The sequence below is a fragment of the Limanda limanda genome, chromosome 12 (assembly GCF_963576545.1).
Source record: "Limanda limanda chromosome 12, fLimLim1.1, whole genome shotgun sequence".
NCBI lineage: Eukaryota > Metazoa > Chordata > Actinopteri > Pleuronectiformes > Pleuronectidae > Limanda > Limanda limanda.
This window is the reverse complement of record NC_083647.1, coordinates 26,846,309-26,863,707: the sequence shown is the minus strand read 5'-3', so window position 1 is coordinate 26,863,707 and position 17,399 is coordinate 26,846,309. Positions and strand designations below refer to the sequence as shown.

General features: G+C 38.0%; 1 protein-coding gene across 1 annotated transcript in view; it reads left to right on the top strand.

Moving 5' to 3' along the window:
* The first annotated feature begins 3,870 nt into the window (after positions 1-3,870).
* syt16 (synaptotagmin XVI) overlaps positions 3,871-17,399 on the top strand; it is a 48,984-nt gene continuing 35,455 nt past the window's right edge. The window contains exons 1-2 of the mRNA XM_061082209.1: positions 3,871-3,925; positions 4,050-4,154. Coding sequence (XP_060938192.1) covers positions 3,871-3,925; positions 4,050-4,154 — 160 coding nt within the window. The remainder of the gene's footprint in view (positions 3,926-4,049; positions 4,155-17,399) is intronic.

Genomic DNA, 17,399 nt, shown 5'->3' with positions numbered 1-17,399 from the left:
AGGATTATTGAAACACGGCAGCAATAACAACAATACAATACAAATTGTTAACATTAAAACACCACCACCACAGCAACAACAATAAAAGCACAACATTAGGTCACCACAAAAACAACAAAAACAGGAATTCACAACATTAGGATCAACTGTCTGGGTTTATGTGTGATGGGTACATGATTGGGTGGATTTTAACCATGATCTCATTTTTTATTTAAAACCAGCAAAGCTTTTCCACTCTCTTCTCTCGCTTGGAGCTGAGTTCCAGTCGTTTGTGGCTCTAACAGAGAAGACTGATCTGCCAAGTTTAGTTGATCTGTGCCGTGCTGCACAGTCACCTCTGTCGGTCCTAGTTCTCCTCCCATTGTCTGAGTGCAGTGATATGAATTCTTTTGATGGAGGAGCAGCCAGATCCTTGATCATTTTATACTCTAGAATAACATCAGCAAGAAACACAGAGCTGTCAAAGGGCAGGAGGTCATAACTTTTAATGATGTTACATTGGTGACAACTTGCTGGCTTTTTGTCCAGCACTTTGAGTGTTTGTTTGTAAAGTGTTTGCAGTGGAGCAAGTGTTGTTTTCCCAGCTTGTGATGCAGCATGACATGTGTGAATAAATCCTTGAGTGCAGGTGTAGTTTTGCTGCATCTAGAGGGAGCTGGTTTCTAATATACCTCAAGTTCCTTAGATTGAATTTGACAGTTTAACACAGCTGCTGAGAGACAGCTGGGAGTCAAGAGTTGTTACCAGATAGTGAAAATGAGATATGTTGAATTATGTCATTATCATAAGTAAAACTCTGTCAGTTGGATTCTGGCAAAGGGATGGGCTGTCTGAAAGGTAAAAAGACAGTTAATGAGCCAAACACGTATATTTTGATATGCTCAGGGCAGGTTTACACAGTCGTCTGTGAAGATACTCAGTCATCAAGCTCATGTTTGTCCAAAACTGGTTCCATCATTAGCAACTGGACTTGGTTGTAGATACTTGACAAAGTTTCACCTTTGTTGAATGAGACGTCTTGGATGAGAAATGAAATGTCCTAAAGCATAAACCCTTCTGCTCCTGCACAGTCTATTCCTATAGGGCCTTGTGAATCTTGTTCTTGGTTCCCAGAGGAGTCCAGTCTTAGTTTATTATTTTCACTGTTGATCCAATACCATGTTTTCTACAACACTGAGAGACAATAGTAAAGTGAAGAAATTGTCCTTGAATGTAAATTTTGACTGACTGAAATGTCTTCTAACATCTCTGGAGGTTTTCTCAAGGAACAAGTTGTTAGGCTGAAACATCAACTTGTGTATCGTACAAAATTAGCTGAAGAATGGAAATATATAAAAAGTGTACTTAAATAGGAAAAGACCCAAGTTGACAAATGTTCTCCTTTATCTGGTTTGACCATGATCCTTGTGCAATTTGTTCCGACGAGGATGAAGGAGACAAGTTGTGAGTTACAGCCAGTTCTCATGGTAATTATTCATTATCTAGTTATCATATTATTCCAGGGTAAACAATGTTCCATTGCTACGACAGATTTCCTTCAGTGTAGATGTGAAGGAGAAAAAAAGTGACGGGCAGTTTATTAACTAAAAGACATACATTTTGTCATATCAATCAATATAATATTAAATAAATAAATAATTAATAGAATAATGTTGAAAGATTAAGTATTTTATATGTTCAACATAGAGACTATCAATACCACTTGCTTGAGCTGATGACAGCAGCAATAGAACCCTCTGGTGGTGGTTTGTCTTAAGGTGTGAGAACAATCTACTACTCGTTAATTATGGTTTTCAACCAAATCTATTCAAAATTGCTGATATTTAACAGTGAAAGAATGTTTTTTGTTACTCATTTTCTAAGTTTTAATTTGGAGATTGAAATAATTAGGGCCTGAGCACTGACAGGCACTGACAGACATGAGGCCCTATTGAAATTGTAAGGATTATTATTATTCAGGCAAATGAATTGGCTTTTTAAGGGCTTTAAAATGCTAAAATTCTTACCAAAATTTGCAGAAAGTTAGAAAGTGATAACAATTTATGTATTCTGGAGGAATTTTCAATGGGCGTCGCAAAATGGTTCAACGGTGCCCCCCGAGACCCCCGGAAGGTGTTCACATTGACAGATCTTCACAAAATTCGATACACATGTTTATCATGACCAGACAAACAAAAAATCTTAGGAGACATTTGAAAAACACAACAGGAAGCTTGCTTTTGTGCATTTAGTGGCCATTTTGGCCGTATTCCACATTTTTACGTTGAGGTACTTGTACCAGGGATTACATCAGATCAACTTCAAATTGAGATGAGTGTCATCAAAACAAGATGGAGATACAGACTTATTAAAAGAATGATTTTTTCCTCACACGTTGTGACCGTGGCATGGCGTCAAAGTTTGATTACACGCCATTAAAACACGATGTTCTGTATCGCGGACATACATGGACCATGAATCCTTTGATGCTGAGCCGTAAACAAACAACTCCACTCCTGCAGTGTCAGTGGTCAAAGATCAAAGGAATCTTTATGTCCTGCAAAGGTTATGTCTCTCTCTCTCTCTCAGAATTGGGACATTTCCTCAAACCGTGTAAACATTGAGGTACGGCGAAGGTTCATCCTTCGCCAAAGGAGCTGATGTTGTCATAACTCCACTGTGCATTGTCCTATCACCACCAAACTTATGAATCATGATCAGAGTCCAAGCCTGAACAGCTGTTTGTGTCAATATTTACTCAGCCATCATTTATTTTTTTCAGGCAAAACGCATGCAACGCTTCAAAATGCATGTGCTCGGGCCCGCCCAGGGCTGCTTTGCAGTCCTAGAAATTTTAGAAATTGTATTTTATAGTTGGTACTTTTTAGGGTTGAGCAATTCTGGTTAATTATGTTTTGGATTAAAGTATGTTTTTAAATTGCGTTTTGGATGAACTACAATCTACAACTAGACAACAGCACAAGTGCTGATAAAGAAGATAAAACAGGGTTTGAATGTTATTTTGCCACATTTGAGGTGTTGAACGCTTAAATCAATCAATCAATCAATCAAATTTTATTTGTATAGCCCACATTCACAAATAACAATTCGTCTCATAGGGCTTTAACATGGTGTGACATCCTCTGTCCTTAACCCTCAGCAAGAGTCAGGAAAAACTACTAAAAACCCTTTTAACAGGTAAAAATATGTAGAAACCTCAGAGAGACACATGTGAGGATCCCTCTCCCAGGACGGACAGAATGCAATAGATGTCAAGTGTAGGAAAACATCATCGGGATTAAAGTTTTTTAGCAGCATCAATGAGGGAAAACATTTTTGAAGGATAACTTCAATACTATTTATCAAGTAGTCTGCTGCATCATAGTCTCTGGTCAGCAGCCAGCAAGATCACGATCCAGCATCAGGATGAGATCCACTATAGTCCACAGTCAGTAAATGATTGTGTTGCCATATAAATTATATGAAGGTAAATATGGAGGAAGAGCATGTCATAACAGAGAGCAAGTCCTGTCCAAACAAATGTAAAAAATAAGATGTGGTAGACAACACCAATATACTTTGAGAAATAAAGAAAACGTAACAATATTTCAACACAAAGATTTTATATGAAATGCAAAATCTCTGAATAGATTAGAAAATGAAAAGGCAGGTTTTGACAGGCAACCCTTACATTTTCCATCATTAGGTTGTTGACTTACAAAGCTCCAGTTGAACCAGTCTGAAATATGCATTATACTAACGACTGGAATTAAATTAGAGACCAACCCATTTCCTCCTATTTCACTCCTCCCCTCCTCACAGGTGAGCAGATATATAAGACAAACCGTCCTGGGTCTAAACATCATTTTGGACACAGTTTCAGAAGAAAGAATGTCTCGTTGTCGTGTTGCTGTGTTGGCGGTCGTCGTTCTCATGCTGCTTTGTGGTGAGTCTTGATACAAATCTGCATGTTTTTGCAGCTCACATCTGCACATTTTTACAGTTATTTTATCAAATTCACATCTGAAGGATTTGAATGAAAACATTGTAATGTTTATCTGTGTTTTTAGTTGCAGAGAATGAGGCAGCCAATAAAAAGTTGACGTGCTCCCAGGCTAAGGGGGTCTGTAGAGACAACTGCCTCCCAACAGAGATCGTGGTTGGAAAGGCTCCCTGTGAGGGAGATGCTTCGTAAGTTCAGATGCTCATAAGTCGCAAATGAATAAACATTGTATTTTTGTTTAATTATGGAATTTAAGTTTGTACTGTTTCTTTTTTAGGACCAAATGTTGCTTAACCAAACCAACCAAACCAGAGAATGAGGCAGGCGATCAAAAGTATATGTGCTCCCAGGCTAAGGGGGTCTGTAGAGACAACTGCCTCCCAACAGAAATCATGGTTGGAAAGGCTCCCTGTGAGGGAGATGCTTCGTAAGTTCAGATGCTCATAAGTCGCAAATGAATAAATATTGTATTTTTGTTTAATTATGGAATTAAAGTATGTACTGTTTCTTTTTTAGGCCCAAATGTTGCTTAACCAAACCAACCAAACCAACCGAACCATAATCCAGCCAAGCTACAAGACTTGCCGAGTATCACAGATGATGGGACAGACAGAAGACATCGTTGTGGAGGATTTGCTTCGGCTGACTTGTTGCTGATTTGAATGCAGCTGCAATGGCTGAATAAATATTACATTGAGCATCTACATCCCATCATCTTTCATTCATTTTGATGTGAAAACATCTACATATCTGTCTCGTCTCAAAGTTCATACTTTATTTTCACTGGTGATTGCTTCTTAACGTGATTTGTGGTTCATATGAAACATGGTTGGCAGAAGCAGACAATCATTTTGGGTCCCCAACAAAAAGGAAATGAAAACATGACTTTAACCAAAACATTAACATAGAAATAACAATTCTAGATTGATGTGGTGATAAAACATAATTCACAACATACTACCTTGATATGTCACCTAAAAAGTGTTAATTTTGCCAAATAGATATAATTTCGATCAACCAATGGAGACAAGAGGTTAAAGTAGGAATCTCAGTTATCTGAGAAAAAACAAGTCTCTCGACAGTCGACTTTGGTCTTCCTAGGATCCTCAGTAATACAAAAACCAAAAAAGTGACATTCACTGGAGTTCATTAGATAACTTAAGTTTTTTAAGGGATAGTTCACTGAAAAATGAAATCATCTATTATCTAATCACCACGATGCAGAGGGAGTGGTGGGGGAAGTATTTGAGTTCACAAAACACTTCTGGAGTCTCAGGGGTAAACAGTGTTGCAGCCAAACTGATCTTTATTTCTTGGTCTGCAGAGCCTATGTGATCCTCAAGCCAAATCTTTCTTTTCCTCTCACAAACCCTTTGTACCTTATTCCCTAACTGAAGAAGTTGGTTTATGATCATTCTTCCATTATGTGAATGTGTTTGATGCGGTGTCTCCTGGACTTTTTTTTAAAGGGCAATAGTTAAGTCACTTGTTTGCATTGGATTTGGATCATGGGTGTGAGAGGGGAGCTCTGAGTTTTGTATCAGAGAATTGTGACATAACAGAGTTTCAGCCAAGCTGGAACCATCAATTTATCCATAACAAGAATACCATTCTGCTTAATAAACTCAGATAACTGATAATCCCACACTCATACATTTCATTTAAAGTAATTCCACACACCAACAGTCACATTTTGAATAGACTAAGACAACAATCACTGACATGGCGGAATCACCTCGTGTCTGTCATTTAATTTTCTTCACAACTACTCATCCAAATTTAATTTAAACGTGGTGCGTCGAAATTGAGCTGAGGGCCCTTGGAGGTTCAATGCCGACTTTAACGTCGTTTTAAAGTACGATCCCTGAAACACCAACCTTAACCCTAAACCCCCAATTATTCATATTCGCTCTTGAGAACCAGCCATAGGAAATACTTCACAGTCGACAGTAAACTTCCAAATATCCTTAGCAACACACCCACAGAGTTTGAAGTTTGTAGATTAAGCTGTTGATGAGGAAAAAAAATGGAGAGACAGATGGAGAGACAGGAGAGCTGTTGTAAGTGTGACCCTTTTCACATGGTATATATTCCATGGTATTTTTATTGTTACTTATTTGTTTATTTGACAGGGACAATGTACATCTCCTTAGCAGTAGCAGGGTTAGCTACAAGCAAATTTTCATGTGCAGTCACTGCGCAGGATTATTGAAACACGGCAGCAATAACAACAATACAATACAAATTGTTAACATTAAAACACCACCACCACAGCAACAACAATACAAGCACAACATTAGGTCACCACAAAAACAACAAAAACAGGAATTCACAACATTAGGATCAACTGTCTGGGTTTATGTGTGATGGGTACATGATTGGGTGGATTTTAACCATGATCTCATTTTTTATTTAAAACCAGCAAAGCTTTTCCACTCTCTTCTCTCGCTTGGAGCTGAGTTCCAGTCGTTTGTGGCTCTAACAGAGAAGACTGATCTGCCAAGTTTAGTTGATCTGTGCCGTGCTGCACAGTCACCTCTGTCGGTCCTAGTTCTCCTCCCATTGTCTGAGTGCAGTGATATGAATTCTTTTGATGGAGGAGCAGCCAGATCCTTGATCATTTTATACTCTAGAATAACATCAGCAAGAAACACAAAGCTGTCAAAGGGCAGGAGGTCATCTCTTTAATGATGTTACAGTGGTGACAACTTGCTGGCTTTTTGTCCAGCACTTTGAGTGTTTGTTTGTAAAGTGTTTGCAGTGGAGCAAGTGTTGTTTTCCCAGCTTGTGATGCAGCATGACATGTGTGAAAAAATCCTTGAGTGCAGGTGTAGTTTTGCTGCATCTAGAGGGAGCTGGTTTCTAATATACCTCAACTTCCTTAGATTGAATTTGACAGTTTAACACAGCTGCTGAGAGACAGCTGGGAGTCAAGAGTTGTTACCAGATATTGAAAATTAGATATGTTGAATTATGTCATTATCATAAGTAAACCTCTGTCAGTTGGATTCTGGCAAAGGGATGGGCTGTCTGAAAGGTAAAAAGACAGTTAATGAGCCAAACACGTATATTTTGATATGCTCAGGGCAGGTTTACACAGTCGTCTGTGAAGATACTCAGTCATCAAGCTCATGTTTGTCCAAAACTGGTTCCATCATTAGCAACTGGACTTGGTTGTAGATACTTGACAAAGTTTCACCTTTGTTGAATGAGACATCTTGGATGAGAAATGAAATGTCCTAAAGCATAAACCCTTCTGCTCCTGCACAGTCTATTCCTATAGGGCCTTGTGAATCTTGTTCTTGGTTCCCAGAGGAGTCCAGTCTTAGTTTATTATTTTCACTGTTGATTCAATACCATGTTTTCTACAACACTGAGAGACAATAGTAAAGTGAAGAAATTGTCCTTGAATGTAAATTTTGACTGACTGAAATGTCTTCTAACATCTCTGGAGGTTTTCTCAAGGAACAAGTTGTTAGGCTGAAACATCAACTTGTGTATCGTACAAAATTAGCTGAAGAATGGAAATATATAAAAAGTGTACTTAAATAGGAAAAGACCCAAGTTGACAAATGTTCTCATTTATCTGGTTTGACTATGATCCTTGTGCAATTTGTTCCGACGAGGATGAAGGAGACAAGTTGTGAGTTACACCCAGTTCTCATGGTAATTATTCATTATCTAGTTATCATATTATTCCAGGGTAAACAATGTTCAATCGCTACGACAGATTTCCTTCAGTGTAGATGTGAAGGAGAAAAAAAGTGACGGGCAGTTTATTAACTAAAAGACATACATTTTGTCATATCAATCAATATAATATTAAATAAATAAATAATTAATAGAATAATGTTGAAAGATTAAGTATTTTATATGTTCAACATAGAGACTATCAATACCACTTGCTTGAGCTGATGACAGCAGCAATAGAACCCTCTGGTGGTGGTTTGTCTTAAGGTGTGAGAACAATCTACTACTCGTTAATTATGGTTTTCAACCAAATCTATTCAAAATTGCTGATATTTAACAGTGAAAGAATGTTTTTTGTTACTCATTTTCTAAGTTTTAATTTGGAGATTGAAATAATTAGGGCCTGAGCACTGACAGGCACTGACAGACATGAGGCCCTATTGAAATTGTAAGGATTATTATTATTCAGGCAAATGAATTGGCTTTTTAAGGGCTTTAAAATGCTAAAATTCTTACCAAAATTTGCAGAAAGTTAGAAAGTGATAACAATTTATGTATTCTGGAGGAATTTTCAATGGGCGTCGCAAAATGGTTCAACGGTGCCCCCCGAGACCCCCGGAAGGTGTTCACATTGACAGATCTTCACAAAAATTGATACACATGTGTATGATGACCAGACAAAAAAAAATGTCTTAGGAGCAATTTGAAAAATGCTACAGGAAGCTTGCTTTTGTGCATTTAGTGGCCATTTTGGCCGTATTCCACATTTTTACCTTGAGGTACTTGTACCAGGGATTACATCAGATCAACTTCAAATTGAGATGAGTGTCATCAAAACAAGATGGAGATACAGACTTATAAAACAATGATTTTTTCCTCACACGTTGTGACCGTGGCGTGGCGTCAAAGTTTGATTACACGCCATTAAAACACAATGTTCTGTATCGCGGACATACATGGACCATGAATCCTTTGATGCTGAGCCGTAAACAAACAACTCCACACCTGCAGTGTCAGTGGTCAAAGATCAAAGGAATCTTTATGTCTTGCAAAGGTTACGTCTCTCTCTCTCACTCAGAATTGGGACATTTCCTCAAACCGTGTAAACATTGAGGTACGGCGAAGGTTCATCCTTCGCCAAAGGAGCTGATGTTGTCATAACTCCACTGTGCATTGTCCTATCACCACCAAACTTCTGAATCATGATCAGAGTCCAAGCCTGAACAGCTCTATGTGTCAATATATCCTCAGTCATCATTTATTTTTTTCAGGCAAAACGCATGCAACGCTTCAAAATGCATGTGCTCGGGCCCGCCCAGGGCTGCTTTGCAGTCGTAGAAATTTTAGAAATTGTATTTTATAGTTGGTACTTTTTAGGGTTGAGCAATTCTGGTTAATTATGTTTTGGATTAAAGTATGATTTAAATTGCGTTTTGGATGAACTACAATCTACAACTAGACAACAGCACAAGTGCTGATAAAGAAGATAAAACAGGGTTTGAATGTTATTTTGCCACATTTGAGGTGTTGAACGCTTAAATGATTTTGTTGCCATATAAATTATATGAAGGTAAATATGGAGGAAGAGCATGTCATAACAGAGAGCAAGTCCTGTCCAAACAAATGTAAAAAATAAGATGTGGTAGACAACACCAATATACTTTGGGAAATAAAGAAAACGTAACAATATTTCAACACAAAGATTTTATATGAAATGCAAAATCTCTAAATAGATTAGAAAATGAAAAGGCAGGTTTTGACAGGCAACCCTTACATTTTCCATCATTAGGTTGTTGACTTACAAAGCTCCAGTTGAACCAGTCTGAAACATGCATTATACTAACGACTGGAATTAAATTAGAGACCAACCCATTTCCTCCTATTTCACTCCTCCCCTCCTCACAGGTGAGCAGATATATAAGACAAACCGTCCTGGGTCTAAACATCATTTTGGACACAGTTTCAGAAGAAAGAATGTCTCGTTGTCGTGTTGCTGTGTTGGCGGTCGTCGTTCTCATGCTGCTTTGTGGTGAGTCTTGATACAAATCTGCATGTTTTTGCAGTTCATATCTGCACATTTTTAAAGTTATTTTATCAAATTCACATCTGAAGGATTTGAATGAAAACATTGTAATGTTTATCTGTGTTTTTAGTTGCAGAGAATAAGGCAGCCGGGGCAGCCGATAAAAAGTTGACGTGCTCCCAGGCTAAGGGGGTCTGTAGAGACAACTGCCTCCCAACAGAAATCGTGGTTGGAAAGGCTCCCTGTGAGGGAGATGCTTCGTAAGTTCAGATGCTCATAAGTCGCAAATGAATAAATATTGTATTTTTGTTTAATTAAGGAATTAAAGTATGTACTGTTTCTTTTTTAGGACCAAATGTTGCTTTACCAAACCAACCAAACCAACCAAACCATAATCCAGACAAGCTACAAGACTTGCCGAGTATCACAGATGATGGGACAGACAGAAGACATCGTTGTGGAGGATTTGCTTCGGCTGACTTGTTCCTGATTTGAATGCAGCTGCAATGGCTGAATAAATATTACATTGAGCATCTACATCCCATCATCTCTCATTCATTTTGATGTGAAAACATCTACATATCTGTCTCGTCTCAAAGTTCATACTTTATTTTCACTGGTGATTGCTTCTTAACGTGATTTGTGGTTCATATGAAACATGGTTGGCAGAAGCAGACAATCATTTTGGGTCCCCAACAAAAAGGAAATGAAAACATGACTTTAACCAAAACATTAACATAGAAATAACAATTCTAGATTGATGTGGTGATAAAACATAATTCACAACATACTACCTTGATATGTCACCTAAAAAGTGTTAATTTTGCCAAATAGATATAATTTCGATCAACCAATGGAGACAAGAGGTTAAAGTAGGAATCTCAGTTATCTGAGAAAAAACAAGTCTCTCGACAGTCGACTTTGGTCTTCCTAGGATCCTCAGTAATACAAAAACCAAAAATGACATTCACTGGAGTTCATTAGATAACTTAAGTTTTTTAAGGGATAGTTCACTGAAAAATGAAATCATCTATTATCTAATCACCACGATGCAGAGGGAGTGGTGGGGGAAGTATTTGAGTTCACAAAACACTTCTGGAGTCTCAGGGGTAAACAGTGTTGCAGCCAAACTGATCTTTATTTCTTGGTCTGCAGAGCCTATGTGATCCTCAAGCCAAGTCTTTCTTTTCCTCTCACAAACCCTTTGTACCTTATTCCCTAACTGAAGAAGTTGGTTTATGATCATTCTTCCATTATGTGAATGTGTTTGATGCGGTGTCTCCTGGACTTTTTTTTAAAGGGCAATAGTTAAGTCACTTGTTTGCATTGGATTTGGATCATGGGTGTGAGAGGGGAGCTCTGAGTTTTGTATCAGAGAATTGTGACATAACAGAGTTTCAGCCAAGCTGGAACCATCAATTTATCCATAACAAGAATACCATTCTGCTTAATAAACTCAGATAACTGATAATCCCACACTCATACATTTCATTTAAAGTAATTCCACACACCAACAGTCACATTTTGAATAGACTAAGACAACAATCACTGACATGGCGGAATCACCTCGTGTCTGTCATTTAATTTTCTTCACAACTACTCATCCAAATTTAATTTAAACGTGGTGCGTCGAAATTGAGCTGAGGGCCCTTGGAGGTTCAATGCCGACTTTAACGTTGTTTTAAAGTACGATCCCTGAAACACCAACCTTAACCCTAAACCCCCAATTATTCATATTCGCTCTTGAGAACCAGCCATAGAAAATACTTCACAGTCGACAGTAAACTTCCAAATATCCTTAGCAACACACCCACAGAGTTTGAAGTTTGTAGATTAAGCTGTTGATGAGGAAAAAAAATGAATAAACAGATGGAGAGACAGAAGAGCTGTTGTAAGTGTGACCCTTTTCACATGGTATATATTCCATGGTATTTTTATTGTTACTTATTTGTTTATTTGACAGGGACAATGTACAGCTCCTTAGCAGTAGCAGGGTTAGCTACAAGCAAATTTTCATGTGCAGTCACTGCGCAGGATTATTGAAACACGGCAGCAATAACAACAATACAATACAAATTGTTAACATTAAAACACCACCACCACAGCAACAACAATAAAAGCACAACATTAGGTCACCACAAAAACAACAAAAACAGGAATTCACAACATTAGGATCAACTGTCTGGGTTTATGTGTGATGGGTACATGATTGGGTGGATTTTAACCATGATCTCATTTTTTATTTAAAACCAGCAAAGCTTTTCCACTCTCTTCTCTCGCTTGGAGCTGAGTTCCAGTCGTTTGTGGCTCTAACAGAGAAGACTGATCTGCCAAGTTTAGTTGATCTGTGCCGTGCTGCACAGTCACCTCTGTCGGTCCTAGTTCTCCTCCCATTGTCTGAGTGCAGTGATATGAATTCTTTTGATGGAGGAGCAGCCAGATCCTTGATCATTTTATACTCTAGAATAACATCAGCAAGAAACACAAAGCTGTCAAAGGGCAGGAGGTCATCTCTTTAATGATGTTACATTGGTGACAACTTGCTGGCTTTTTGTCCAGCACTTTGAGTGTTTGTTTGTAAAGTGTTTGCAGTGGAGCAAGTGTTGTTTTCCCAGCTTGTGATGCAGCATGACATGTGTGAATAAATCCTTGAGTGCAGGTGTAGTTTTGCTGCATCTAGAGGGAGCTGGTTTCTAATATACCTCAAGTTCCTTAGATTGAATTTGACAGTTTAACACAGCTGCTGAGAGACAGCTGGGAGTCAAGAGTTGTTACCAGATATTGAAAATGAGATATGTTGAATTATGTCATTATCATAAGTAAACCTCTGTCAGTTGGATTCTGGCAAAGGGATGGGCTGTCTGAAAGGTAAAAAGACAGTTAATGAGCCAAACACGTATATTTTGATATGCTCAGGGCAGGTTTACACAGTCGTCTGTGAAGATACTCAGTCATCAAGCTCATGTTTGTCCAAAACTGGTTCCATCATTAGCAACTGGACTTGGTTGTAGATACTTGACAAAGTTTCACCTTTGTTGAATGAGACGTCTTGGATGAGAAATGAAATGTCCTAAAGCATAAACCCTTCTGCTCCTGCACAGTCTATTCCTATAGGGCCTTGTGAATCTTGTTCTTGGTTCCCAGAGGAGTCCAGTCTTAGTTTATTATTTTCACTGTTGATCCAATACCATGTTTTCTACAACACTGAGAGACAATAGTAAAGTGAAGAAATTGTCCTTGAATGTAAATTTTGACTGACTGAAATGTCTTCTAACATCTCTGGAGGTTTTCTCAAGGAACAAGTTGTTAGGCTGAAACATCAACTTGTGTATCGTACAAAATTAGCTGAAGAATGGAAATATATAAAAAGTGTACTTAAATAGGAAAAGACCCAAGTTGACAAATGTTCTCATTTATCTGGTTTGACTATGATCCTTGTGCAATTTGTTCCGACGAGGATGAAGGAGACAAGTTGTGAGTTACAGCCAGTTCTCATGGTAATTATTCATTATCTAGTTATCATATTATTCGAGGGTAAACAATGTTCCATTGCTACGACAGATTTCCTTCAGTGTAGATGTGAAGGAGAAAAAAAGTGACGGGCAGTTTATTAACTAAAAGACATACATTTTGTCATATCAATCAATATAATATTAAATAAATAAATAATTAATAGAATAATGTTGAAAGATTAAGTATTTTATATGTTCAACATAGAGACTATCAATACCACTTGCTTGAGCTGATGACAGCAGCAATAGAACCCTCTGGTGGTGGTTTGTCTTAAGGTGTGAGAACAATCTACTACTCGTTAATTATGGTTTTCAACCAAATCTATTCAAAATTGCTGATATTTAACAGTGAAAGAATGTTTTTTGTTACTCATTTTCTAAGTTTTAATTTGGAGATTGAAATAATTAGGGCCTGAGCACTGACAGGCACTGACAGACATGAGGCCCTATTGAAATTGTAAGGATTATTATTATTCAGGCAAATGAATTGGCTTTTTAAGGGCTTTAAAATGCTAAAATTCTTACCAAAATTTGCAGAAAGTTAGAAAGTGATAACAATTTATGTATTCTGGAGGAATTTTCAATGGGCGTCGCAAAATGGTTCAACGGTGCCCCCCGAGACCCCCGGAAGGTGTTCACATTGACAGATCTTCACAAAATTCGATACACATGTTTATCATGACCAGACAAACAAAAAATCTTAGGAGACATTTGAAAAACACAACAGGAAGCTTGCTTTTGTGCATTTAGTGGCCATTTTGGCCGTATTCCACATTTTTACGTTGAGGTACTTGTACCAGGGATTACATCAGATCAACTTCAAATTGAGATGAGTGTCATCAAAACAAGATGGAGATACAGACTTATTAAAAGAATGATTTTTTCCTCACACGTTGTGACCGTGGCGTGGCGTCAAAGTTTGATTACACGCCATTAAAACACGATGTTCTGTATCGCGGACATACATGGACCATGAATCCTTTGATGCTGAGCCGTAAACAAACAACTCCACTCCTGCAGTGTCAGTGGTCAAAGATCAAAGGAATCTTTATGTCCTGCAAAGGTTACGTCTCTCTCTCTCTCTCAGAATTGGGACATTTCCTCAAACCGTGTAAACATTGAGGTACGGCGAAGGTTCATCCTTCGCCAAAGGAGCTGATGTTGTCATAACTCCACTGTGCATTGTCCTATCACCACCAAACTTATGAATCATGATCAGAGTCCAAGCCTGAACAGCTGTTTGTGTCAATATTTACTCAGCCATCATTTATTTTTTTCAGGCAAAACGCATGCAACGCTTCAAAATGCATGTGCTCGGGCCCGCCCAGGGCTGCTTTGCAGTCCTAGAAATTTTAGAAATTGTATTTTATAGTTGGTACTTTTTAGGGTTGAGCAATTCTGGTTAATTATGTTTTGGATTAAAGTATGTTTTTAAATTGCGTTTTGGATGAACTACAATCTACAACTAGACAACAGCACAAGTGCTGATAAAGAAGATAAAACAGGGTTTGAATGTTATTTTGCCACATTTGAGGTGTTGAACGCTTAAATCAATCAATCAATCAATCAAATTTTATTTGTATAGCCCACATTCACAAATAACAATTCGTCTCATAGGGCTTTAACATGGTGTGACATCCTCTGTCCTTAACCCTCAGCAAGAGTCAGGAAAAACTACTAAAAACCCTTTTAACAGGTAAAAATATGTAGAAACCTCAGAGAGACACATGTGAGGATCCCTCTCCCAGGACGGACAGAATGCAATAGATGTCAAGTGTAGGAAAACATCATCGGGATTAAAGTTTTTTAGCAGCATCAATGAGGGAAAACATTTTTGAAGGATAACTTCAATACTATATATCAAGTAGTCCTGCTGCATCATAGTCTCTGGTCAGCAGCCAGCAAGATCACGATCCAGCATCAGGATGAGATCCACTATAGTCCACAGTCAGTAAATGATTGTGTTGCCATATAAATTATATGAAGGTAAATATGGAGGAAGAGCATGTCATAACAGAGAGCAAGTCCTGTCCAAACAAATGTAAAAAATAAGATGTGGTAGACAACACCAATATACTTTGAGAAATAAAGAAAACGTAACAATATTTCAACACAAAGATTTTATATGAAATGCAAAATCTCTGAATAGATTGGAAAATGAAGAGGCAGGTTTTGACAGGCAACCCTTACATTTTCCATCAACAGGTTGTTGACTTACAAAGCTCCAGTTGAACCAGTCTGAAATATGCATTATACTAACGACTGGAATTAAATTAGAGACCAACCCATTTCCTCCTATTTCACTCCTCCCCTCCTCACAGGTGAGCAGATATATAAGACAAACCGTCCTGGGTCTAAACATCATTTTGGACACAGTTTCAGAAGAAAGAATGTCTCGTTGTCGTGTTGCTGTGTTGGCGGTCGTCGTTCTCATGCTGCTTTGTGGTGAGTCTTGATACAAATCTGCATGTTTTTGCAGCTCACATCTGCACATTTTTACAGTTATTTTATCAAATTCACATCTGAAGGATTTGAATGAAAACATTGTAATGTTTATCTGTGTTTTTAGTTGCAGAGAATGAGGCAGCCAATAAAAAGTTGACGTGCTCCCAGGCTAAGGGGGTCTGTAGAGACAACTGCCTCCCAACAGAAATCGTGGTTGGAAAGGCTCCCTGTGAGGGAGATGCTTCGTAAGTTCAGATGCTCATAAGTCGCAAATGAATAAATATTGTATTTTTGTTTAATTATGGAATTTAAGTTTGTACTGTTTCTTTTTTAGGACCAAATGTTGCTTAACCAAACCAACCAAACCAGAGAATGAGGCAGGCGATCAAAAGTATATGTGCTCCCAGGCTAAGGGGGTCTGTAGAGACAACTGCCTCCCAACAGAAATCATGGTTGGAAAGGCTCCCTGTGAGGGAGATGCTTCGTAAGTTCAGATGCTCATAAGTCGCAAATGAATAAATATTGTATTTTTGTTTAATTATGGAATTAAAGTATGTACTGTTTCTTTTTTAGGCCCAAATGTTGCTTAACCAAACCAACCAAACCAACCAAACCAACCGAACCATAATCCAGCCAAGCTACAAGACTTGCCGAGTATCACAGATGATGGGACAGACAGAAGACATCGTTGTGGAGGATTTGCTTCGGCTGACTTGTTGCTGATTTGAATGCAGCTGCAATGGCTGAATAAATATTACATTGAGCATCTACATCCCATCATCTTTCATTCATTTTGATGTGAAAACATCTACATATCTGTCTCGTCTCAAAGTTCATACTTTATTTTCACTGGTGATTGCTTCTTAACGTGATTTGTGGTTCATATGAAACATGGTTGGCAGAAGCAGACAATCATTTTGGGTCCCCAACAAAAAGGAAATGAAAACATGACTTTAACCAAAACATTAACATAGAAATAACAATTCTAGATTGATGTGGTGATAAAACATAATTCACAACATACTACCTTGATATGTCACCTAAAAAGTGTTAATTTTGCCAAATAGATATAATTTCGATCAACCAATGGAGACAAGAGGTTAAAGTAGGAATCTCAGTTATCTGAGAAAAAACAAGTCTCTCGACAGTCGACTTTGGTCTTCCTAGGATCCTCAGTAATACAAAAACCAAAAAAGAGACATTCACTGGAGTTCATTAGATAACTTAAGTTTTTTAAGGGATAGTTCACTGAAAAATGAAATCATCTATTATCTACTCACCACGATGCAGAGGGAGTGGTGGGGGAAGTATTTGAGTTCACAAAACACTTCTGGAGTCTCAGGGGTAAACAGTGTTGCAGCCAAACTGATCTTTATTTCTTGGTCTGCAGAGCCTATGTGATCCTCAAGCCAAATCTTTCTTTTCCTCTCACAAACCCTTTGTACCTTATTCCCTAACTGAAGAAGTTGGTTTATGATCATTCTTCCATTATGTGAATGTGTTTGATGCGGTGTCTCCTGGACTTTTTTTTAAAGGGCAATAGTTAAGTCACTTGTTTGCATTGTATTTGGATCATGGGTGTGAGAGGGGAGCTCTGAGTTTTGTATCAGAGAATTGTGACATAACAGAGTTTCAGCCAAGCTGGAACCATCAATTTATCCATAACAAGAATACCATTCTGCTTAATAAACTCAGATAACTGATAATCCCACACTCATACATTTCATTTAAAGTAATTCCACACACC